Below are 26,742 nucleotides of genomic sequence, written 5' to 3' on the forward strand. Positions count from 1 at the left end.
ATAAACACTGGAATAAGATTTGTATTTTTCAATTACGTTGTAAGGCAATAAGATGGTGTTTTTACAATGTATATTGCACTTGATAGATGGCTCTTGGACCAATTCAAATAAAAATAAATTACATCTTGATTCAATATTTAAAACCTGGTGAGGACTATATATGCAGCTGCCATGGCCAGTATCTTATTTTACTTAGTCCAAAGGAAAGACTCCCTTTGCATCAGACCTCAGTAGAAATCTGTGCAAAAGACCTTAAAAACTTGTAAATCTACTTATACATTATGAAAATCCACTAAGCATTGCCAATGCCAGGGTTGCTCTGCTACCAGAGTATGTGTTCCGGCAACAATTATGAATTTTCTTGGCATCATAATCTAATTCATAATTTCTCCAAATGGTCCTAAACCTTCAGTCTTTTTGTGATCCTCCTAAATTAGGGCCATGTGACCAAGAATATTTTACACTACTGGTGTTTAACTATTGGACCACACACCACCCTCTGGTTTTAGTCCACATTTTCTTGCTTTAAAGCAGTCAGTGTTGATTGAATTTTAGAAAACACTTATGCTATGAGTCAGTTTCACTTAGACGCTAGTTGGTTGTGTAAGGAAATATACTCACAAGATTAAGAGAAGGCCCTCGCATCATTGAGCAACTACCACGTAATTGTTTTTACCAATGTTTCAGACACAGAGGCTTTGTTTAAACGTTTATTTAAACAAATATAACAGGCATCATAATAGGCAGCCACACCACAGACAACACATGACTCCTGTGCTTTATCATCGATGGCTGCATTGATTTGTTCTCCTGGTGCACAAGTCTTGAAAGACCTGTACAAACACATACGATTGCATCAACTAGAACATTTCCCTGTCTGGCATGAATTTGGGTTCATATGAAGCACCACAATGAATATTTCATGGGGTGGGCAACTTATTTTATCAAATAATATTTAATCTGCAATACTAAACGATGATTGCCAAAAATTATGAAATTATTGTACAATTAACTACAGCAGCAATTGTTTGGACTGCTGAAAAACTGAAAACAATTGCCTTAGCTGCAGCAAAGAGAAACACTTGGATTTTCATTTTTACGTCTCGCCTACATACCGCTTTTTTATTGTCTGTTGTCAAAGAGCTATTGTGGACAATATCAAAACTTACTTTTGGCCACCCCATTGCTTACGACTGGTTGACTTTCTTACCACTGGTTTGCTTGCTTCAGATTTGACCGCTTCCATTCCATTTTTTTTTATTTTGTTACCCAGAACATAGCTTCTTTCCCATTCTTTTGACTTGTTGGCTGTATCCTTCTCACATTAAAGGAACTACTATTTTCTTTTGACTTTAGCACTCCATGAGAAAGCTTGTTTCTATACCGTCGTCACTATGTGCTGATTTCCTCTTTATATACCAACCTTCCATGGTCTCCAGGTTGTCCTTCCCACTTCTACCCTTCCCTTCACACTCTCCTCAGCTTTTTGCTTTTTTTACTCTTGTAAAAGTTTTTTCGTCCCCCCCCCCCCACTTCTCTGCATCACCCTCCGCTCCAAGTTATTCTCGCTGCTTTGAAGGCCTTTTCTTACCCCCTACCTACTCCATCGCATTTTATTTTATTTTTTAGTGTCTTAATAATATGTTCACAATATATTTGCTAGTTTCTCCTGACCGACTGTGTGTTCTGGACTGGCCTTCAACTCTCATGGCTTTGGTACACACATGCTGTAATTTATTACAATTAGTCAACTTATGACAACAGGCTAACAAACATGCACCAATAATAATTAGACATAGTATTTGGTTGAAACATCCATCATAACCAATGTCTATTAGACTGAGGGATCTCTACTATACAGTCCAATAGCATTTCAGATGCATCCATCAAAATGTACCAGTTTGGAGACTTGGTCAAACTCTGATCCCCAGTAAACATAACATTTGCAAATACACCCCAAACTAACACCAAAATGTGACTTGTTGGTGTAGAGGTAAAGGACTAAATGTCAGGAGTCGTTCCTACCTTCATACAGACTGATGAAAATCTTTAGTATGCTCATTCTGCTAACCGTTAATCACTTAATTTTAAATCTAGACATCCCAAAGAACTGAAAGACAACTGCGCTTACTGCGTGCATGATACAACAAACCTTCACGCCAACAGCATCTCAAGTTAGCCAGTGTCTCAAGAGTGAATCAGAAAACAGTGTGCCACTTAGCCTATTCTCTTACTTTTCCTTTGAGTTGGCTGTGAATGTACATCAGGATCATTCGTGGGACCTTCACCAGTGTTATTATGAAGGCTCCCTTTGCCACTGTGCCAAGATGGTAACGAAGAAGGCGGTTGACGGAGCCCAGGATAGGCATGAACGGCAGATGACTTTTATCCCTGCAGAAACAAATCATACACAAATGGTCAGAAGTGCTACAGACAAAAACACCCTAAAGAGAAAGTGGGCTACAGACAGATTCGTCATCTGGGCAGTAAAAGCTTCTGAACCAGTGAATGTTGTGCCTAAAAACACTAACTGTTGGAAGTTGAACTCTGAATCAATGTAACAATTAAAATAAAAACAAGCATTATAAATGCAATAGGGCTCGCATTAGGAAAGTTTGAGCTATTGGTCTTATAAATGTTATTTTTTTATTTATGTGTTATTTTTTCAATTAGTTAAATTAACAGCTTTGTCATTTACAATGCCAATAGTGATAACTTTCGCAAATGTGCCACCTATAGCATTTGTAATGCAACATGTTTTGTATTTACGTGACTTGGATGTATCTAATCTACCAGTTTCTATAAATTTGATTGAAAGTAATCCGATGTCAGTAAACATTCAACCCTTGTAACAAGTGTTGCAGCTAAAAACGTTCAATGACTTGTTTCCTCGTGCAAGGGACTGCTATAGCTATGTGTGCTTTTTGAGATACAAATGTTTTTTTGCTTGTGAACAATTTGTTTTATTCTATGTTAACGAGGGTTCGCAGCTTCCTCAACAATAACGTTTTATCAAAACAAACGTGGCAAATCCAACATTGGCAAGCCAAAAGGATGCTAACCAATGCCATACCTAATATTGACTTTGTCGAAGCTTTTTTTTTTTTTAATGAAACTGCACCTGCTTAAGTTTTTTGTTTTTTGACGCATCTCGCTCCTAGGGCTTAAAATATAAACAAAATGCAGCATTTCTTAATAATTGCATATTCCTTGCTGATAGACTGATGGGGTATTGATTTTATTTTTATATCATGTAAAAATTGCTTCCATGCCTGCAAGTACACATCTGACCGATTCGAAGGAAGATTATAACCTTCCTTTACAAATGGAAATGTTTATATTGGCTCCTGAGCACATATGTAATAAAATTGCAAGGCATCGAGGGTGGTCGGGTCTCTTATTTCATCACGAGGGAATGATCGTATTTAAAAAAAAAAAAGTATTTCTCCTGCTTGTATGGCAATTGACGAGATGTGCAAGTGCTTACAACCTAGTGCACCTTGTTTCATTTTTATATTGCAAACTAAAGTAGATGCATAAAAGGAGACATGGCCGGTGGCCGTGAAACTGAATGTACGGCCGGCCGGCCGTGAATAATTAGGGGATGAGCAAGGTTGAAATTATGCTAATCACGGTCTACGTATGCCAGATTGTTCACTAACCTGATAGTTTTTCATAGTCTTTGCCAGTGCCCTCCCAGTTAATGTAGGAGTCTGACTGTCAAGAGCGCATGAAAGGGCTTGTGTTGTGTGTCACATTTTGCATTCATGTTTTAAATGTGAGTTGTGCTTGATTTTGCTGTTAACGGGAGTGCATGGGGGGGGTCGCACTGAAAAACGTAAAACCTGTTGCTTCTGTTGATGATCCAGCTCTCTCCTGCAGAGACTATTAAATCCACTACCAACAGTAAACAAAAAGTAACGCGTGCATACTAAAACAAGTCACCAGAAGTCATGAGAAGAGAAATGCAAACTAAAGTAGATGCATGAAAGGAGACACGGCCGGCGGCCGTGAAACTGAAAGTACGGCCGGCCGGCCGTGAATAATTAGGGGTGAGAGCACGCTGAGAAGCTGCCTTTGATGTGGTAATGAGAGGCAGGCAGGCAGGCGGCTGGTGGCATTGTGCACGTGCTTTTTACGGCTTGCGCTTGCGCAATGCCCTAAAAAGCGCACATGCACTTGAAGAAATCGCCAGTGGAATCGTGCTGGTTTAAACGCTGTTTAAGCCCCTATAGAGCTTCCAGCTGTGCACATGCGCACAGCAGGCGAGCCCTAAAAATGGGGAGCGTCCTACTCATTTCCAAGCATCAATCTCAGGATCAAGTCTTTCTTGGGTACACAACTTGAACCTCTAGCCTTAACCCACAATTCAACCTATTTGCACTGTACAAAAATCACAAAAACTAAAGCAGTATGTTATAGATGTTATAGTAAGTACCTGTTCAGTGTTAAACTGTTACCTCAATATTCAAGGGAGATGCACAGGTTCAGGGGCACTAAGCAATCAGGTCAGTTGGCTAACCAATGTGCAGTTACCTTCCTTCTCCCATGGTAAACTTAGTTTTGAGTTCCAGCACCAAGGAAGTAAGCTCTGTTTCAAATGAAGGGGCCATCCTAGTATAGTAACCCAGCAAAGTCTTCCAGGTTGATAACGCAGGGCAGACCAAGCAACTGTTGTTCCCCTGCAATTCTGCCTTTATTATTGCATGAACAAGTGGAGAACTGCACTTTCTGAAACTAGTGAGGCAGGAGCTGTTCTGCACTCCTGAAAAATGCCTAGTGAACAGGAAAACCTTCGGAACTTGACCTCTTGAGAAAAGGCAAGAAAGGCTCAAAACATCTCTGCTGGAACTCATCAGCAATTTTGGCTTGCTCCAGCGAGGACTATGAGCTGCGGGTTGTCCTCAATCTGAACAGTATCCATCTCATCTACAGGAATTGGACATCTCTTCCACCCCCTGGGACCGTTCACTGGTGTGCCACAATGCAGATGCATTAAATGAAGTGCTACTGAAGGATGGGAAGAACTGATCTTCCAATGGTGTAACTTATTAAAACGATCCCTAATAACCGAGAGACGCAAACTAGGAGGAAGGAGCTGCTTAGATAGACCGGAAGGGACAGCCTGCACTGGGGAGAGGTGTGCACTGGATTGCAAGTTGGTAGGGATTTCAGTCTAGGTACTGAGTGTATGAGGGAAGTCCTGATGTGAAAGACTTGGTGTCTTATCTGAGACTGTCTCAAAAAGGCTTAACACCACAAATGTTGCCATAGTCTAGGCTTGTCAATGAGATATAGTTGGTTCTTCACGAGTACCAATGCTAAAACAGTAGGTGAAATCAAATATTTTGGATGTGCTGGTAATTGAGAAACCGGAACACATTAACGCATGTAGTCGAAGCTAAATGTTCTCATGATCCTCGATATTAATCTCCAATTCCTAAATGACCCAGTGGTTATTTCTCAAAAGATTTCACTTCATAAAATTAAAGCACATGTAGTATGTGAGGGAATGGTGAAACACTCAAATAGCAGGCAGCTACAATTTTATATAAACAATGCTGACATTCAAATAAGAGATAGAACATACATCGACATCTATCTGGGGACCCAAAGAGCAGATCAAATAAATAGATTGATTTCAAATTAATATACAGAATAAATAAAATAAAAATAATTTAAATCAGCTTTGTCTCTGAAGAGAAAAAAACATTTTTATTCAGAAGAAAACAATGTTCACAGGCTTTGTACAGTCACTGAAAGAGAAGTGAGAGAATATTTAAAGTGGGCTGTCCGACTGCCCCATGCTCTACGCTATGGTGAGCGGAAGCATATTGTGACTGACAAATTAATTGACAAATGGAAAAAGCCCTCTGACCAAAAGCACTTCTAATAAGGTATATTACGTACAGATTCTTGGAATATCAAATATTTGGCAAGAGGACTAAAGCTTTTTTAAAGACTAAAACCGAAAAACACAGTAAATGAGATTCAAGTAACCATAAATTCATTGCTTTGTAGGTTTCAGAAGGCAACACTTTCACCAGACGACTTCTAGAAAAACTAGAAGTCTGGGCAAAGAAAATAACCTCTTAATTTCAACCTTGTTGTTAGACTCCTGACAAGATCTTCACCCTCCTTTCACTGGTCAAAAGAAAGATAATTCCAGCTCTAACAATAAGCTAATTATGGCTTGTTAACTATAGTTCCGCATTCGACTGGGATGATTGTGTGCAGATCTGGTGCACTTTTCAGGTCTTGGCATTGAGGAATCAATATAAAATCTAATCATACAATTTCACACTGAAATGTATGTTCGGCCAAAAAGAACATCTGATGGCAGACTCACACCCAAAACTACTAACAGTCTCATACATGGATTTATCTTGGCTCCTGTGCACTTTTGCTTATTTGTCTCAGACCTAGCTCAATATCGGACCAAAAAGGACACTTTTCCACCTAAACTGGTCCCACACCAGATCGCCAATTTAACTTACCTAACTTAAGATCACCTAACTTTGTAAACAACCTCACCAAAAGGCCAACAGAGACTTCCCAGCAACCTTGCCTACTACATTAACTTGAACTTTGTACAAATAAATCTTTCATAAACAAAATTTCACAAAAATAAAAGTAGATCTTAAGTAGAAAATAAATAAAAAAAATTATTGATTGGGTTACTTCATGTACATTACCTAGGCAGGACGATCGAAAACACAGGACATTATCAAACAGATGCCGGCACATAACAAGAGGACTGAAACTGTTTCTCAGCTCAAATGGTGACCGCGCCATCTCAGTGGCACCAACTACATTTTCAACAAAAGTTGACCTCGTAAAGTCATATAACATGCCATTTTTTGCCAGCTGTCAAAGTAACATTATAGGCATAATCCAGATAATCTGTGTGCGGCAATTATTAATTATTCACCAATCCACTTAAGAACACCAATTACACCTAGAATTAAACCTTATGGCAGGCTCTGTAACTAGCAACAAAAACTACTAGTCCTATTACAGAGCCTGTGCCGGAGCTGCTCCTATGACCCTTAAAGATGTACTTTTTAGATGCTGGTTCAAGTCAGGGAATAACCTTTTTTTCTTACCATATAACCATGATCGACCGATTACTGGAACAATCAAAGTAGCAAGCTGAGAAACATTGCAGACTTTATACAATCTTAGGTGGAAAAAGGGTATCAGGAAAAATACGAAAACAATGGCAATTCAAGTCTGATTTAAATAAATCAATACTGAACCAAGGATCAAACTACCTTTAATCAACATAGATTGCTGGCAGACTTTGCCATTTTTGGAAAAGGTGATGGACAGAGTTTCTGAATGATGCAGAATACTCCTACCCAGTCAAGAGATCAGGGCTTGATCCATCACCGTTTTTTAGCTCACTGCACCATCCCAGCTTCAGAACCTGGCTATATGCAAATTAGTCTGTTCCTGTCCCAGTGCATGATGGGAACAGGGCAAACCAAACTACCAAGCCAATTCTTCTACTGGGAAGGAGACAAGCTACCGGGGACCGGTTTCTGGCATTTCAGCCTCGTCGGCCCGGCTTCTTGAATCCTGATGGTGCAATGAGCTAGGGACTCACGTCTGAGTATACCCTCCCACACATAGTGTGGATAAAATCAATTTTGGAAAAGGTGATGGACAGAGTTTCTGAATGATGCAGAATACTCCTACCCAGTCAAGAGATCAGGGCTTGATCCATCACCGTTTTTTTAGCTCACTGCACCATCCTAGCTTCAGAACCTGGCTATATGCAAATTAGTCTGTTCCTGTCCCAGTGCATGATGGGAACAGGGCAAACCAAACTACCAAGCCAATTCTTCTACTGGGAAGGAGACAATAAACGGTGATGGATCAAGCCCTGATCTCTTGACTGGGTAGGAGTATTCTGCATCATTCAGAAACTCTGTCCATCACCTTTTCCAAAATTGATTTTATCTACACTATGTGTGGGAGGGTATACTCAGTCGTGAGTCCCTAGCTCATTGCACCATCAGGATTCAAGCAAGCCGGGCCGATGACGGCTGAAATGCCAGAAACCGGTCCCCGGTAGCTTGTCTCCTTTCTGGTGAAGAATTGGCTTGGTAGTTTGGTCTGCCCTGTTCCCATCATGCACTGGGACAGGAACAGACTAATTTGCATGTAGCCAGGTTCTGAGCTGGGATGGTGCAGTGAGCTAAAAAACGGTGATGGATCAAGCCCTGATCTCTTGACTGGGTAGGAGTATCCTGCATCATTCAGAAACTCTGTCCATCACCTTTTCCAAAATAGACTTTGCCATTTTACATCTTCTCTGGAAGTTCATCTAAAAAACGTAAACTGGTTGACTTATGATTAGCGTGCATCTCTACTTTGGAATTTATTGGTTCCTTGACAGAACCCTTACACAAATGAGCCTTTCTAGCAGCTGTAGTACAAGCACATATACAGTTGACCACTTAATTTACCAAGCGCCAAGAAACCGTGTGGTAGAAGAGCGCTATATAAATATTTTTAAATTCAAATTCAAATTAATTTCCGCTGCATTGCAAGAACTTTCCAAAAAACATATCTGCTCCCAGTGACTGTTTTTGTTTTAGGGCTCTGGAGTTGTGCCCTCTGAAATTTCGACATCTCTTCTGCAAAAAATAATAAATACATCGATTTATTTAGATACAATGTCAGATAGTAAATCAATGTATTTAAGTCTGGGCTGCCTGTCCCAAGCTGTCTGCCCTGCCTCACTCTGAACAAGGAGCTGGAAGCCAGGCAGTAAATAAACTTTCTTCAATGTGACGCAAGACACAGGGCTTACCTTCCCAAAGCCCTTTAGTGCCATGGAAGTCTTTGGTGATACCTACTGTACGCTAGCAACGCTGCCGACATCACAGATTCAGGCATTGCATCCCTGCACGAGGCAGGATGTCATTCACAGGCATAGATTCCACCCTTTCCCATTCGTCACATGTTAGGATTTGATGTGAGCACGGTAACTGAGATTTGGTGCTTTGTCCTTGGTAGTGTTAAAGCTAAACTTGTATCAGGTATATTATCCTCAGACACCTGGTCAATCGGAACTCCCCCACTGTGACGACACCTCAGGGCATGGCTGGATGTCGCTGGCCCCTTAAGAAGTGGAACTGTTGAATTTGGTCCCCAGCCAAATTGATCCAAAAGTCGTGCAAGGTTTTGTTCCCTGGCTAAGTTGATCCAATGTCCTCAGCTTTCGACGGAGTCGATCTCAAAGGGATAACAAATGTGTGCATATAGTGTCCTGATTTGTGGAATACCAGAAAAAAACATTAAATGCTATGAGTATGCATGTCGCGAATATGGAGTGCATACTAAGTGGTTATTCAGGTCCTGATTTATTTAAATTGAGCAGAACAATGGTCCGATAATGTTTTATCCCCACTCTGGACATTTTGATTTTAAGGACAGTTAGGATTGCTAGATGTTAGATGCAAGATGTTTGTGGCTGCGTAATTCTGGGGTTCTGGCTCGGTCATATAGCATTAAAAAAGACATTGAAATGGTCCCATCAGGCACTATATTCATGCCCTTAACATAATGCCAAAAACACTGATTTATTAAACAAATGTTAAAATATTAAGGAAATGTATTTCAGCGATGTAGCTCCTGTTTCTATTTCACTTGTTTTATCTCATCTTGTATTCCCTAAGAGTGTTCGCTTTTGCCACCATGTTGTGTTTGTGTTTTTTCGTGCATCTATTTACTCTTGTATTGTGTATACTTTGAACTGAGTTGCACCAGGTATTTAATACGGGCCGCGATTCAGAGCTCTGGCGCTACGGCTGAAGACAGTGCAAGATTCTCACAGTGCCTGTCAGTAGGTTGGCCTCTCTGCAGAGCACACAGAGCAATGGTTAGGTATTCCAGTTGCAACTGATATTCTGTGAACATTTGTGTGAAAGGTATGCACAATTAAAAATGTTGACAAGGCGAAAGTAAAAGAAAATTAAGTGCTTACAGGGAGCTGTGAAGTAAAGGAGATTCGTGGAAGAGCACTCCGAAGAGAGTGAAAGGAGGGCGCTAAAGCGGAAAGAGGTGAGGTTTAAATTAGGCAGAGGGAGGAGATGTTGAGAGAAAAAGGGGTAACACGTCTAACAAAGAGCACATAACTGAAGACCAACACTCTTTTCCACAGGTCTCAATAGCATTTAATTCACGGTCTCGCAATTTCAGATTTGAAAGATTTTCAATATTATTTGCAACAAAATCATTTGTACTCATTTATCTTGAGCAGCTAATATTGCAATGCCAAAAGTATTGGCAGGTTTTAGTTGTATGTCAGTTGTGGAGTTATATATCCGAGTGCAATAACAGAAAACTCAGAGAGACACCAAAATACCAGTCAGGTGACCCACTAAGGAAATCACAGAAGGGTTACTTACCTGTAATCCTAGTTCTCTTCCAGGGGTATCCTCATCATAAGCATTAGAATATTCCCGCCCATGCGCGGGACCCCGGAAACACTATATTATATGTGCCCCACATATATATACTCATATATATATATATATAAATACATATATATATAAAAACATGCAATAGCAGCCAAATAACATCAGAGCTGAAATATGCTGTGAAGAATTTCCACCATACATGAATAATAACCTCATACGCAGATGACACGCAATTGGTGTTGGCCATCAAGGGTGACTGGCAGGAGGTAGCAGAACGGTTCCAAAATGGAATGATTGCTATTGGTGAGTGGATGGCGAGAAATTGCCTGAAGCTCAACTCAGAGAAAACGGAGGTGGTTATCTTTGGTACCCTCTCGCCAGCCTGGTCTGCAACTTGGTGGCCATCAGTCTTTGGCACCCCTCCTCGCCCCTCTTCTGAGGTCAGAAACCTAGGAGTTACCTTTGATGACCAGCTCAACTTTATGGCACACGCAAATAAGGTTGCAGCCTCCGCCCATTTTAAACTTAGAATGATAAGAAAAATCATTCCTTTTCTGCCGGACACGGCCGCCAAGACCTTGGTTACCTCATTGGTTTTAACATCATTAGATTATTGTAACGGACTCCTTCTCAATGCACAATCCCGAGTCATAAAAAAGCTGCAGACTGTACAGAACGCGGCTGCACGCCTTCTGTCCAAAATACCTAGATGCGCGCCTATTTCAGACACCATGAGGACTTACCATTGGCTGACCATCCAAAACAGGACAACGTTTAAATCACTGTGCACAGTTTATAAAGTGTTGCAGGATCAAGGACCTTGCTTTCTTAAAGACCAACTAACTCCTTATAACCCGGTCAGAAAGCTCCGATCCACATCACTTAAACAATTAGTGGTCCCACGTACCAGAACTGTCTCTTGGGGCGACCGCCGCTTTTTAGTTGCGGCTCCTAAAATCTGGAATACCCTGCCACACCACATAAAAACCAGTCCTTCACTCCTACAATTTCGAAAAAGTTTGAAGACATGGTTATTTAACCAATAACACAGCACACCATTCCGCATGAGCTACAGCCACTGGGGAGGAACACTACTGTAGTCTAGCGCCGAGACGCCTACGGGTATTCGTTCGCGCTCTATAAATGTCAGTAAATAAATAAATAAATAATAAGCATTAGAAACATGAGAAACAACACCAAAGATTGTTTAGAAACTGTTTTAATGCTCAGAAAGCAGTAGAAATTCTCATAACTCACTGGAAGCATAGGAAGCTCCCAGGCTGCATTGCAAACACACAGTCTAAAAAGACTGAAAAGCTAACCTGTAGCTGAATAGCAATAAACTGACACCGTGCCTTTAAGGCACTCCTGACACCCTGTATCCCATCATGCCCCAGGGGTGACAGTTAGGTCAGTTGTTCTTTTCGGAGACTGAAAACAAACCCAGTAACAAATAGGTTAACTATATCTCCTTATTAAAGAGTATCCTTTGCCCGGGGAGGCAGGAGGGTTGCTTATGACTTTGATGAGGATACCCCTGGAAGAGAACTAGGATTACAGGTAAGTAACTAATCCTTCACTTCCAGGGGATCCTCATCAATAGTCATTAGAATAGAATAGCGAGCCTCTCCTCTTCCCTGCAGGCAAAGGAATGATAAGACCGTAATCTCATCAACAAGTCTGAGTAGGCTATAGACTACCCAAACAGATTCCTCAAGGAGGCCTGCCCTACTTGAGTATCGGCCCTGGAATCAGATTCGAGACAGTAATGCCTCGTAAAGGTATGAACCGATTTCCAGGTTGCAGCCTTGCATATCTCTGACATTGGAATGTCATGCAAGAAAGCTACTGTAGCGGCTTTCCCTCTAGTGGAATGCGCTTTGGGTGACCCCCAACAAAGGCTTCCCTGCAAGCTGATAGGCCAATTTAATGCAAGAGACAATCCATCTAGAGATGGACCTCTTGGCCGCTGGAAAACCTGTCCGCATCGAACCATAGTTCACAAACAGTTGATCCGTTTTCCTAATCCCTTTAGTCATTTCCAAATAGAAATTGAGCACTCTCTTAAGATCTAAGGAGTGAAGTGACCGCTCGGCTGGGGTCGTAGGATTTGGAAAAAACGAAGGGAGGGAAATGGACTGATTTATATGAAAATCAGAAATGACTTTAGGCAAGAAAGATGGATGAGCCCTTACGACTACTCTATTGTGATGGAAAACAGTATATGGTTCTTTCGCACAGAGCGCTTGTATCTCGCTTACTCTGCGCGCAGAGGTAATCGCCACCAAAAAAGCCGCCTTCCAAGAGAGATGTTGCAAGGAGGCCTTGTGGATGGGCTCGAAAGGAGGTAACATTAACCTGGATAGAACCAGGTTCAATTCCCATGGAGGAGAAGGGTTTTGCACAGGGGTATACACTTTTTTCAACCCCTGGAGGAAGTCCTTAAGCACTGGAACCTGAAAGAAAGAAATCTGATCAAGTGATTTTCTGTATGCTACTATGGCTGACAAATGCACCCTAATAGAAGTGTACTTTAAACCAGCAGTTGCCAGGGAAAGGAGGTATGACAAGATGACGTCCTCCTGCCCTTTAGTCGGATCTAAGTGATGATCCCTACACCATAAGTAAAACCTTTTCCACTTGAACGCATAGGACGCTCTCGTGGAAGGCCTTTTAGCCTCCTTTAAAATGTTCATGCATTCGGGAGGCAAGTTCAAATGTCCATATTGCAGGACCTCAGGAGCCATGCTGTTAGGTTCAGTGATGGGAGGTTGGGATGCATTATCCTCCCGTTCATCTTGCTCAACAGGTCCGGCCTGCAAGGGAGTTGTCTGTGTGGACACACAGACAGATGTAGAAGGTCCGGGTACCACCACTGCCGCGGCCAATCCGGAGCTATCAGGATCATTTCCATGTTCGACCTGAGGAGCTTGGAAACTACTCTCGGAATCAGAGCCAGGGGAGGAAACGCGTAAGCGAATGCCCCTGACCAATCCAACAGTAGAGCATTCCCCTGCGTTCCTGGCCGGTGGAACCTGGACGCGAAGGAGTGGCATTTGGAGTTTTCGTCGTCTGCAAACAAGTCTATGGTTGGACGACCCCAGCAACAAAAAAGCTCTTCTACTACTTCGTCGTGTAGCACCCAGTCTGGCTGATCTTCGAGGTGCCTACTGAGTGCGTCTGCTTTTACGTTCAACTCGCCTGGAAGGTGCACTGCCACTACTGTGAGGCCTCGAGAGAGAAGCCAATGCCAGATTGTCTGAGCCTCTCGAGAGAGTGGGCGAGATCTTGTGCCTCCTTGTTTGTTCAGATAGAACATGGTGGTCGTATTGTCCGTCTGAACTAGGACTGAGTTGGACTCTATCGCTGGAAAGAAAGCTTTGAGAGCCAGGAATACCGCCCTGAGTTCCAGCATATTGATGTGGTATGTCTGCTCCTGCGCAGACCACTGGCCTTGAATTTGAAGCGGACCCAGGTGCGCTCCCCAGCCTTGCAGAGAGGCATCTGTCACTATAGAGTGGGATGGAAGAGGTTGGTGAAACAGTACCCCCACCAGTACATTCTTTCTCCGAGTCCACCATTTGATGGCATCTTTCGTCGCTTGGGAAAGAGTGATACGATCTTCCCGACGTCCTGTCGCTTGGTCCCACTGGTCCTCTAGAGCCTGCTGTAGAGGACGCATTCTCAGCCTGGCGTTTGGGATGAGAAAAATGCAGGACGCCATGGAATCCAGCAGGGATGCTACTTGTCGGGCTGTTGGAAGCCGAGACTCTAGCAGAATCCCACATTTCTGACTCATGGAAAAAAGTCTCTCCTCTGAAGGAAACGCTTTTCCCACTCTTAAGTGCAGAACGGAGCCTAGGTAGTGGATGGACTGTGTAGGCCGCTGGACTGACTTCTCCAGGTTCACATGGAGGCCGAGCCTGCTCAACTGGTGCAGGCACAGTTGTAGATCGCGCATTACCTGTACCAGAGATGGGCCTTTTAGGAGCCAGACGTCCAGGTATGGGTAGATGAAGAGTCCCTTTTTGTGAAGGAAAGCCGCCACCACTGCCATGCATTTGGTGAAGACTCGTGGTGCGGACTTGAGACCGAAGGGTAGCACCTTGTACTGGTAGTGTTTGTTCCCTACGACAAACCTCAAGTACTTGCGATGTTGTTGAGCAATTGGAATGTGAAAGTACGCATCTTGCAGATCCACCGAACACATCCAATCTCCGGCTTGAAGATGTGGGCATATTTGGTGAAGCGCTAACATGCAGAACTTTTCTCTGACGATGACTTTGTTTAAAAGTCGCAGATCGAGTATTGGTCTGAACTTATCCTCCTGATCTTTTTTGGGGACAAGAAAGTATCTGGTGTAAACTCCCTTTCCTCTTTGAGCGGGAGGAACTTCCTCTATCGCTCTTTTTTGCAGTAGGACTTTCACCTCTCTTCGGAGCAAGCTTAGTTGGTGAGGGCAAGAGCTCTTTGGAGGAATGCTCTTCGGAGGCGCACGGAAAGGTAGCCTGTATCCATTGCGCAGTATATTCAGCACCCACTGATCCTTTGTGATGCTGACCCACTCTGCCAGGTGTTGTGAAGCACTTCCTCCCACAGGAGTGGGTAACTGCGCCAGAGGAAGCCACTGCTCAGGCCTTTCCTCCTCTTGTGGTGTTAGACGATTGTTGGTGACCTCCTCTACCTCTGCCGGGTTAGCCTCGAAACTGGGATTTCCCCTGGTTCTTATTTTGGGACCACTGATGGGTTTGAACCCTCTGTTTAGCCCCTCTCCCCCTGTTGGTCTTGAAGCGGCGTTTGAATTCTTTTTTCTTCTCCAACCCCACCGCTTTCACTGTATCTAGTTCCGTCTTCATTCGGGTCATTTCTTCGTCAGCATGTTCCCTGAAGAGAGCGGAACCCGAAAAGGGGAGATTAAGGATGCGATGCTGAGCATCCGGCTTCAGACCTGTAAGGCGCAACCAGGCCGACCTCCTGGCACAAACCCCATGTGAATAGGAATGCGCCGCAAGTACAGCACCATCCGCGCTTATCATCCTCAACCTTTCCATGTAGTCTCATAAGGCTCTGTTGTATCGACCCAGAAGCGCAGCTGCACTAGAAACCTTAAGAGTGGATGCAGCTGAGTTGCAAACCTTGCGACCCCAGGAGTCTTGAGATTTGCTGTCCTTGTCGGGTGGGACTGAAGAGGAACCGGCAACTGCGTGCGTCTTCCTCGCCGCTGCCACAATTACAGAGTCTACTGGAGGGTCAGATTTTACAAAAACCGGGTCAGAAGAGGCCGGTTTGTATTTCTTCTGAATGCGGGCTGGCACCGCTCTGATAGCCGCTGGAGTTAGGAAAATCTCTTTGACAGGATCCATAACCCCCGGGACTAAAGGCAGCAGTGGACGGGAGATAGCTTTTTTTGTGTAAAGTCTCAAAAATGACGTTGTAACCTGAGGGACAGACATTTCAATGTTCAGTTTCAGTGTTCCTCTTTGCAGGACATCCAGATACGTGCCAATGTCATCCACTGGGGAGGATCTGGACGTAGGACTGTCCGTCAACGTAGGGAAGTAGTCCCTCTTGATATGATATGATATTGTTTTTATAAAGCGCGACTTACACTCCACGGAGCATCTTGGCGCTAGTCAAACGTGTCACGGAGGGAAGAAAGCAGGTGGGCCATGGGAGGGTTCAGTAGGAGAGTGTCAGGTATACCTGAGAAATGGGCAGTTAAATTAACGCTAGACAGGAAGTGTCAGTGAGATTGAAAATCCAGGTTTTAAGAGCCTTTCGAAAGAGGTTCTCTGACGGGATCAGACGCAGCTGGATAGGGAGTTGGTTCCAGGCTCTAGCTCCTAATACTCCGAGAGATTTTCCTCCTTTTGTAGCGAGTCTGAATTTAGGGGTCACAAGTAGGTTTAAGTTGGAGGATCTGAGTGAACGAGAAGGTGCGTATCTTCTGAACCTTTTCGATAGATAGGTAGGGCCCAACTGGTGGTAGGCCCTGAAAGTGATTAATAAGATTTTGAATAGCACCCTCTTGTGGATCGGCAACCAGTGCAAGATCTTAAGTGCTGCTGATGCAGACGACCTCCTCGGCCATCTCAGCACCAGACGGGCGGTGGCATTCTGGACCATCTGCAACTTATGCAATACGGCTTTGCTGGAGCCTGCATAAAGACTGTTGCAGTAATCCAGACGAGAAGTGATGAGTGCCACCGCTATCGTCTTTCTGGCTGTCAGGGGGAGAAGGTCAAAAAACCTTTTGAGGCCCTTGATTATGTTGAAACAGGACCCCGCAACAGTGCCTGCTTGTTGTTTGAAAGATAGGGCTTCATCAAACCGTATCCCGAAGTTGCGGGCCGTCGTGATGGTATTCGGGGGAGCTTCGGCATCTCGAGGCCACCAGATTTTGGGGGAAAAAAGGTTTTGTTGGCCAAAAGGGAGGATTTCAGTCTTGCCTGAATTGCACTTGAGATGGTGATTACTCATCCATTCAAATGTTGCGGCAAGACAGTCCCTCAGATTTTCCTCTGCCTTTCTCGTGTTATTGTCTAGGACGAGGATGAGCTGAGTATCATCAGCATAAGATATCGTGCTGATGTGGAAAGATGTAATGAGCTCTATCAGGGGGGTCATGTAAGGTTAAAAAGTATTGGACTCAGGCTGGAGCCCTGTGGTACCCCTGTTTTTAACGCTTTTTTGTCTGAACAGTGGCTTCCTAGTATCGTAACTTGTTTCCTATGGCTGAGAAAGTTTTTCAGCCATTCGAGGGCCGTTCTTGCTATTCCTGATTCTGCTAGGCGGCCAATTAATACGGGGTGTGAGACCGTATCAAATGCCGCCGATAGATCTAGTAGAACCAGGACGGCCTTTTTGCCTTGATCCATAGCGATCTTAAGTGTCTCCACCGTATGTAGTAGTGCTGACTCCGTGGAATGTTTAGCTCTAAAACCTGCTTGATTGGGGTGTAGGATATCATTGTCCTCCAAGTACCTGGTCAGTTGTTTGTTTACTGCTGCTTCCGTAAGTTTGAACAGGAACGGGAGCAACGAAATACGGCGGAGGTTAGAGAGCGTAGTGGGGTCCGCTAGGGTTTTTTTTTGCAAGGGTTTTACAGCAGCTAATTTCCATTCAGGTGGAATGACGGCCGTGGCCAAGGAAGAGTTGATGATAGCATTAATGGTTGGATTTATAGTGTCCACTAAAGCGTGAAGCACCTGAGGGGGACACGGGTCGAAGGGGGAACCTGACTTACTTGAGAGGATGGCCTGACGGGTTTCTTCAAGATTAACAGGGGAAAAATTGTTTAACTGACATTTACTATTCATTGATTGTGTGTTTTCGACTGAGGGGGACTCTAGGTGGTCCGGGAAGTCTTTAGTGAGATTCAATATTTTCTGTTCAAAATAATTTGCTATGGAGTTACATAGTGAGAGTGACGGCGGGATTTCTTGTCTAAGGAATCTGGGATTCATGAAATCATCAACTATTTTGAAGATTTCTTTTTGATTATTGTTAGACAGGTTGATAGCTTCTAAAAAGTGATCTTTTTTGGCGTTTTTTATCATTGTGTGATATGGTCTCCAAGCAGTTTTGTAGACAGTGCGTTCCTCAGTTTCATACGTACGGCGCCATTTCTTTTCCAGGGTTCTGACCTCTTTAGGTTTTTCTTTTAGAGGGAGGGAGAACCAGGGTGCGGACTTTTTGTTCAGTTTTTTTCTTACTTTTTCCGAGTTCGCTGGTCCACAGAAATCTGTGACCTGGTAGAAGAGGTAGATGAAGTAGACGGAGTTCGTCAACGTCTATGGTGAGCACTGTATCTCCTCTCCCGCGATCTTTTTGAATGCTCCTCCCGTCTAGGAGAGCGAGATCTTATCCGATCTTCTGAACGAGGTCTTCTTCTGGGAGATCGGGACCTTCTGGGAGATCTGGTTGGTGTTCTCACAGGTGATTTGCGCCTGGGAGGACTACGCTTGTCCATCTCCTCTACCAGATTCTGAAGAGGGGACCTGTGTTGTGGGCTGGCATATTCTTGCATAGGTTTGGCAGCCCCAGAATCTCTCCAATGGTCCAAAGACTTGTACCATCTAGGTGATAGTCTGACTTGCTCAGCCGAAGGATCTGGCCGACGCTCAGGAGATCTGCGCACAGGACTTCTGGACTTAGAAGATGCAGTTGAGGAGCCAGAGGACCGTGAAGTGGAATGACGGGAAGCTGACTCCGTTACCATGATCACATCTGAATGCCTCGACGTCGAGCATTCTTCCCTCGCCGCCGAATGCCTTCGGGCAGTCGGCGGGTCAAACAATCTCGACTTTGAATGTCTATGTGAGGATCTATGGTCTCTCGATGTCTAGCGGCGATGACCAGCCGTCGACGGAGTTCTCTGTCTCAACGTCGAACGGCGATGACCGGCCGTCGACGGAGCTCCCTGCCTCGACGTCGAACGGCGATGCCCGGCTGTCGACGGAGCCCTCTCTCTCGACGTCGAACGACGATGTCCAGTCGTCGACGGAGCTCTCTGCCTCGACGTCGAACGGCGATGACCGGCAGTCGACGGAGTTCTCTGTCTCGACGTCGAACGGCGATGTCCAGCCATCGACGGAGTCTTCTGTCTCGACGTCGAGTGCCTGTACGACGACGGCGGAGGGGTATTGGACACCCTGGACGCCGACGAGACACTGACGGAGACTGCGTCCTCAACGCCGATCGACGAGTTACTGTCGACGGCGTAGGGGGTCTTGGTCCTCAATGCCGAACGCCGCTTCTTGGACGACGGCGGAGGGGTCACACTTCTCGACGCCGGTCGTCGCCTGGATGACGACGGTGGAGGAGTGACCTCCCTCGACGCCGACCGTCGCCCGGTTGACGGCGGCAGAGTCACATCTCTCGACGCCGATCGTCGCCCGGTTGACGACGGCGGAGGGGATCTCGATGACTGAATTGGATCCTTCGACGTCGTCGACGTACCTGTTCTTCTTTTCGACGGCGAGCCCGCCGTCGACGGCCTTTTTGATGCCAAACGATCCACTGGTGGTTCTTTCCTTAGCGCCAAGCCTGACGCTGAGGCTGAAGGGATGGAAGACTTGTGTTTTGAAGATGTTTTAGTCTTCTTGGAACCCTTCTTCCCCGGAGACCTTCCTCTGGATGACCTATGAGCCAGGCCATAGATGCGAATTCACTCCCTGTCTTTGAGAGTTCTTCCTGACAGGCTCTCGCAGTGAGGACAGGTACCTGGATCATGTTCTTCAGGCAGACACGGGATACAAACATCGTGGTTGTCTGATTTTGCTTTCTTGTTACCACAAGAAGGACACTTATCAAAAGGTGAAGGCATTTTCCACTGAAAATGCCCAGTAAACTGACTTAAAAAGGCAGTTCCTTACTTGACAAGATGAAAAATGTCAAAGTAAGTGAAAAAAGTTGTTCAAAGTGAGAAAACAGAAATTAGTGGAGCTGTGTACTGTGTAACCAGGATCCTTCCTGAAGGAGCCGGAGAGAACAACTGACCTAACTGTCACCCATGGGGCATGATGGGATACAGGGGGTCAGCGGTGCCTTAAAGGCACAGTGTCAGTTTATTGCTATTCAGCTACAGGTTAGCTTTTCAGTCTTTTTAGACTGTGTGTTTGCAATGCAGCCTGGGAGCTTCCTATGCTTCCAGTGAGTTATGAGAATTTCTACTGCTTTCTGAGCATTAAAACTGTTTCTAAACAATCTTTGGTGTTGTTTCTCATGTTTCTAATGCTTATTATTTATGTATGGTGGAAATTCTTCACAGCATATTTCAGCTCTGATGTTATTTGGCTGCTATTGCATGTTTTTATATATATATGTATTTATATATGTATGAGTATATATATGTGGGGCACATATAATATAGTGTTTCCGGGGTCCCGCGCATGGGCGGGAATATTCTAATGCTTATGACTATTGATGAGGATCCCCTGGAAGAGAAATGTAATTTACATGTTTAAGCCACGTTCCTTGTAGAAACGCTCACTTCTTTCATCCCACTTAAAGCCCTGTCTGTGCATATTTCCATATGACTGACTGCAGCCAGCAGGTGTGGGTGCTTCCCCAAGCCCTGTCAGAGCATTTTCTTACAAAGTTGATGCTCCACACAGGTTTTATTGAGTGCAATAATTGCATATTAGTTGAGTGTGTCCAATGGGCAGTGTCAGCTAATGTTGATATTAAGGCGGCTGTACAGAGCATGTTGTGGGCCCATCGCACAACTCCAAGTTATGTCACTGGTTCTAGCCCTTTTGCACTACTAAGAGGAAGGCAGGCATCTTTCCACATGTATCCAGCATGGATGAAGAAATAGGGCATGTTTCCGGGCTCATGTGAAACCAAGGAAGTCAAGAACTCGCAAATGTTTCCTGATCCAAGTACGAGTGGGGGGTTTTCTCAGGTCAAGGACAAGAAGTTAGAATGTTATGATTTTAAAATTAAAGTAGGGGACTGGGTCAGGATCAAATCTCCTCATAATGTTCCCAAAGGTCTTTCTACATTTGGTACAAAACAAAAAGATCGAAGATGCACAGCATTCAAATTAGGTAATTATTTAACTGCGAATTTAAGTAAGGTAGGTTGCTCTCACAGGTAGCGTGTCCGTATAAACGCTAACAAATATAGTTCAAGTGTGCATACATACAACTGAATGCATCCCTGTATGAGGCACTCCTTAAGGTTCAAAAAATGACTCCACTGAAAATTAGTTAGTATTTTCAAAGTTTATATATAATGATCAATTTCATTTCTTGTATTCAATGTTTCAATTCACTCGATGTAATGATGAACATCTCATTAATCATAGAATTAATTCCAACTACAATGCATTTCGGTCAAGGCATTGGGCAAGCACACACTTTAAAGGGCGTGAAGTTGTCGCACTGTACAATTTGTACATTACAGCAAATGTTGAATATGTTAATGCAGTAAGATATGGGGCCGTTTTTAATGTGTTAAAATATTTCAAGACTACACGTTCAAAATTGCTTTATAAATGTCTTCCCTTTTCAATAAATTCTTTATTAAAATTTGCTTTTAAATGGACCATTTTCCAATTATTTTTTTTCACTTTTTCTCGGAGTGGACTCCACCGAAGTCCACGTTTGTTCATTGAGCTTCCTCGCTACATAAAAGTTATATCCGACTTTAATGCCCAACTATTTTCAAATGTCACCAGCCGCCACTGCCAGCACCTAATATTAAAGAAAGAACGATAAATACAGCTGCCAGAACTATGTTTCTCCGGTAGAAAAAAGAATCAAATGATCAATTGCTTTATTAAGTGCTGACAGATTACTGTACAGAGACTAGACAAAGCACGATTGCTGGAACGTGAATTAGAAACCTACCCGTGTGTTCACATAAAAAAACTGGGCTGAGTAATGACCAATACGAACTTGCTCTTCGGTGGGAATAGTCGACTTGTAATTTCAGTTAGGAATTTTAGACTTTTTTAATATTTTTACATCACCAAGAGAAAAATCAGATCGCATTTAAACTTGCTTTTCATTCTTCCCTTTTTAAAAAAATTTTGTATTGTGATTTTTATCAGACACTAGAAAAGTATTACTTGCTAATTGTTCAAACCTTTGCTGTTCATTAGTCAACATCATATTTATATTATTGAGCATTGGGGCCGATGATCGCTCTAAATAATGGTATAACGAGAACACAAATAGAAGGAAAAGGAACTGAACTGAAATTAACATTCATATCAGGACAATTTCAAAGCAAACTGCTTAAGAAAGAGTGGCACGTCTCAGCCTCCCTGCCTTTCCTCATAAGTATTCCAAGCTCATTGTTAGAACGTTAGTAAACACCGCGCGTGCCTCTGGTGCACTTAATGATGTCCTTTCTCTGGTTTTTCGCATGCAAATGGCAACCAGTGCATGAACAAAGGTTATTTATGTAAGCCGCTAACATGAGGTCAAAAGAACAAAGTAGGAGGAAATTGTTGTTCACAGCACTGCAGTGGACCCAAAAGGGTCTATGAATTAGAAAAAAAATACCACATGACTTTCAGACTCGTGCTCCTGAAACACCATAAATTATCATTTTGAGAGAGCTGCCATACTATGTCAAGCAAGATCATAAGAAGTCCAGATAAAAGCTACCTCCAACTTTCGAGAAATCCCAGGTCCAACCTTAGAACCCCTGTCTCCAGATCTCAAGGCATTCCAACTGTATCCTAATGTGGTCTTAAAACATACTGACTTTACATGCACATGCAAGTGCGGTGCAATGTTCATGAATGGCATTTTTGTTATTTAACTTAGGCTTCCGTTTCAACTCAGGAAAAAGAATTAAGAGTCAGTCAGAATTTGGGCTAGTTTGGTGCTGTGGCGGAAGGAGGATGCTTTCTAAATTATAACCATAAAGGATGTGGTAGTCAACACCTAAAGGGATTTTGCAATAATTTTAGCAGTTTTTAATACTGTACTAAATACCAACTTTTATCAAAATTCCACAAATAGTCACAAGACCAGGCAAGCCTACTGGTTTTGCCATACTTTGTGTTTTAGATTATATGGCTGATGTGAATGCGCATGCAGCCACAACAGCCATCTCGGAAAAATTATTTCTAAAATGTAAAATAAAATGATTTCAAAGAGGACTGCCACAGATGCACACGCACCCATGGTGGCCATCTTTGAACACATTTTATTTTATTTTACTTTACACATCCTGTTCAGAGTCGGCCACCATTGATGCAGATACAACCATAGCAGCCATCTTTAAACTGGTTTTGTAAATATAAATAAAAAATGCACCGATGTCTTTGCTTATACGGGTGGGTGACTAAAAATTTGCAAGGAGGGCAAAGAAGGCAGTGGATGTTTGGCTTGAGGACTGTAAGGGGACAGTGAAAACAGGGGGCTTGCCAAGAAGTGGGAGAAAGAGGGAGACAACAGATTCTTTCTCATTCACTGCAATGCAAGGTGTGACATCAGCAGGGAAAAAATGCATCACCAATCATAAGGCTGCGAGATCTAAATTCTCCTAAGTGCAACAACCACAAAAATAGGGAGGAACCCCATCGAATCAGGAGCAGGGAAGTGAGATCGACCAAAAATCCATCCTGTTACGGCCATGGTACTGAGCCAAAGCACACAATGAATTGGTGACTATGGTGCCCGTTGACAATGAAGTGCAGGGATTTTGCCCTTGGAAGATGGTTTTGACAGGAAATACATCAGAACATCTGCTGCAGCAGGTTATTCATGCCACTTCTGCTGGTAAAGGGTCGAAATGCTGGGTGGTTGAATCAAGAGAAGAGGTCTGTTTTTTTTGTAACAGATATTGATTCTACACGTGCTTCCTTAGTGAACTTTTTAAGGCCCTGCTTGTGTTTCCTATTTTATACCTTTGCAGTGAAGTTGCTAGTGGGTCACTTGTCGCTGAATCATCCCCTCAGGATGGGACATCCACAGAAGTGGGAGAATCTCTTGTGCCCTTGCGGTAATGAGGCTAGGCGTTTTGTTTCAGTCACAAAGAGCTTTAAAGAAAAAGTATTACAGATATTGCATTTAGATGCCTTAGGTTTTGGATGAAGGCTGCAAGTACATTTAAAATGCAGATTATCTGCAAAAATGTCTTTAATCCACAAGTCGAACAGGCTTTAAGAGAGTCTGCAACTTCTTCTGAGGAGAGGTCTGCATTGTTACTGAAGCTTCTCCTGGCCAGAAGGAAGAAAAAACAAGCATTTACAATGCAACGGTTTCGCCTTTGCAAAAGTTAGAGCTATTGGCATTGTAAATGACAAACGTTTTATTTATGTGTTGTTTTTGAAAACAGATAAATAAATGGCATTGTCATTTACAATGCCAATACCTTAATCTCTCGCAAATGCGTTTTCTATTGCATTTGCACCCACACACACACAGAACCACACAGAGCCACACACACACACACACACACACACACACACACACACACACACACACACACCCACCCACCACACAGACCCCCTGCTTTTAAATGATATCGACCCCCACTAACATGCTGTGCCTGGACAATTTATAGGTATGTTATGACTAAATATGAAGCTAAAGAGCAAGCCACGACATAGAGCAGCATTAATTATCATAAATACCTGTAACCTAAAAAAACAAAACAATTCCAGCACAAGAGGCATGCAGGCATTCCTCCCAAGGCAGCACACATCCAGACCCCATCACCAACCCATGGACAGGACTCTGATAACCGGAATCATACTGACAGAACTCGCCCCGTGCACTTGACCATTCCCCCCCCCCCCCCCTCCCCGGTATTACACACATTTTCCCGTAGCAGCCCCAGCACCCTCACTCCATCATGAGATGTAATGAAACAAGAAGAGAGTGCAAAGTGCAAAAAGACTGACGTACTAGAAGGAAAACACAACCACACAAACACGCAGGCAAGAAAACAAAGTAAGTACACGTATTCTGCAAAATAAGTAACATAGCAGCGTGTCCTCTTGTCCAGGGCTCAGTCTGGGGTCCTAGCGGCAGGGTACTGCCCGGGTGGGCTCTGTTTGGGGGGGAGGTGTTCTCAGCGCTGCCGCTGATCGCCGATCGCCAGGCTGGAGTTGTGCAGAACAGACCTGACAGTGAGGGGGAGGAGGCGGGCTTTAAAGACACAGAGTGTACTCTGCTCCCTCCTCACACCGGCGCAACACTTCGCAGGAACGTGCCACGCACGGCACAGTCAGAGACACCTTTTACAAAGTGCCGGAGAAAACACGCCGCGAAGAGGCAGCGTCAAAACCGCTTAAACACTTTACTCACTCCAAACACACCTCATGCACAGAAAGAAACGCTACAGTGTACTTCAAAAACATACTTCATACATTGCAAAATCGCCCTCCATGCAAGTCAAACATGTGGGTACACTGTAAATAAAACATCTGTACTTTTTTCGAAAATTCTTTAAGCATTGTAAAACACCTTCAGGCATAGCAAAAACAGTTTCTGGTTTGTAGCAAAGTGTTAATATGCTACAAAACAGATGAAAACATACATTTTTTTAACTCACGCCGTATAATGAAAAACATACTCGACAGCATTGAATCTGGGGAGATGGGCAAGCAAAAAGGTGTTTTGAGGGGGGTGTATAAGTCCGACATATGCTTGATGGGCAGTTGGACGTGTCTTGCAAAGTACAAAGAATCAAACTAGTAATGTAGCTGCCCCTTTCTTTTTCCGTGCAAGGTTCTAGCTTCAAGAGTGCACTGGGTTAAAGAGAATGGCAGATGTACAAAGGAAATTAAACCAGTAAAGAAAGCAGCAGATTGATATCGATAGACATTTGCAGTAGCAATAAAATGAGGGATAATAAAAGGATATGTATTTCAAAAACAGAAGCGTGTTATAAGCCAGAGGTTCGAGTGTATTTGGAGAAGACGCCTACCCTTCCATTATTACTTTACAATGGTATTAATTTAATGGGATGAGGGCGATCTTTATTTAACTGTGTGTGTGCCGGCAGGAAAGCTGCACTCCTTTGTGGGACCAGCGGGATGGTTATGTGCTACCCTCAGCAGTTGTGCTTCGGGACACTCACTCTCCCTCCTCTCCGAGCCGTCTGCGCAGTAGGGGTTTTGATGAAGAGGAGGGCCCGAGGTTTCACCGGGGCCGCCTCGGCAGTGTTCACACAGCTTGATGTGCCTCGTCGCTGTTAGTTCGTCGCTATGAGTGTAGGCCCCTCCATCGGCGGTTCCCGGCTCACTCCGGCGCCTCCCCGGGCAGCGCAGCATTGCTAGGCCGGACACGTCCTCCTTTATTGCGCTCCACGGGGCTCCTGAGTTTTCCTGTAATAATAAAGAGGAGCTGCGGTACCAGGCGCAATAAAACAATGGGAACATTATTGAAGTCATCAGATCCTTTGATGAGGATACTTACATATCCAGACCGTGGCTTCGGGTGGGGAGGTTTGCGTCTTCAGTGCTTTCCCAGGCCGCTCTCGGGGACGGCGCAGCGAAGGGACGGAAGCTGTGATTAGAGTCTTGCTTAATCTATAATGTGTACCCCGACGTTTCCACCCCAGCATCAAATAAGTAAACGTTAGCAGCGTGACAGAACAAGCCTCTTCTCGTCTGCACCACCAACATCTTAGCTGGCATTGGCCCACGTTGGGACTTCGGCGCAGGGCACCTTTAATCCCATTATCGATATTTACGGCACGGAGGGATTTTCCTCAGCAGCGTGAAAGCATAAACAGACCATTTTATTTTAAAGCGGGTTCTTTCCTGGGATTACCTTGCCGTGTATTTGCATGATCGTTTGAGAACGCATGTACTCCAGCCAATGGGAAGAGGAAG

The 26,742-nt window shown here is 43.9% G+C and overlaps 1 protein-coding gene across 3 annotated transcripts in view; it reads right to left on the bottom strand.

The window, feature by feature from the left end:
- SLC44A1 (solute carrier family 44 member 1) overlaps nucleotides 1-26,742 on the bottom strand; it is a 576,430-nt gene that overhangs the window by 36,398 nt on the left and 513,290 nt on the right. For all 3 annotated transcript variants that reach the window (XM_086962088.1, XM_086962089.1, XM_086962087.1), the window contains exon 11: nucleotides 2,235-2,391. In XM_086962088.1, coding sequence (XP_086818214.1) covers nucleotides 2,235-2,391 — 157 coding nt within the window. The remainder of the gene's footprint in view (nucleotides 1-2,234; nucleotides 2,392-26,742) is intronic.

This window comes from Lissotriton vulgaris, chromosome 3_1 (genome assembly GCF_964263255.1).
Source record: "Lissotriton vulgaris chromosome 3_1, aLisVul1.2, whole genome shotgun sequence".
Classification (NCBI taxonomy): Eukaryota; Metazoa; Chordata; class Amphibia; order Caudata; family Salamandridae; genus Lissotriton; species Lissotriton vulgaris.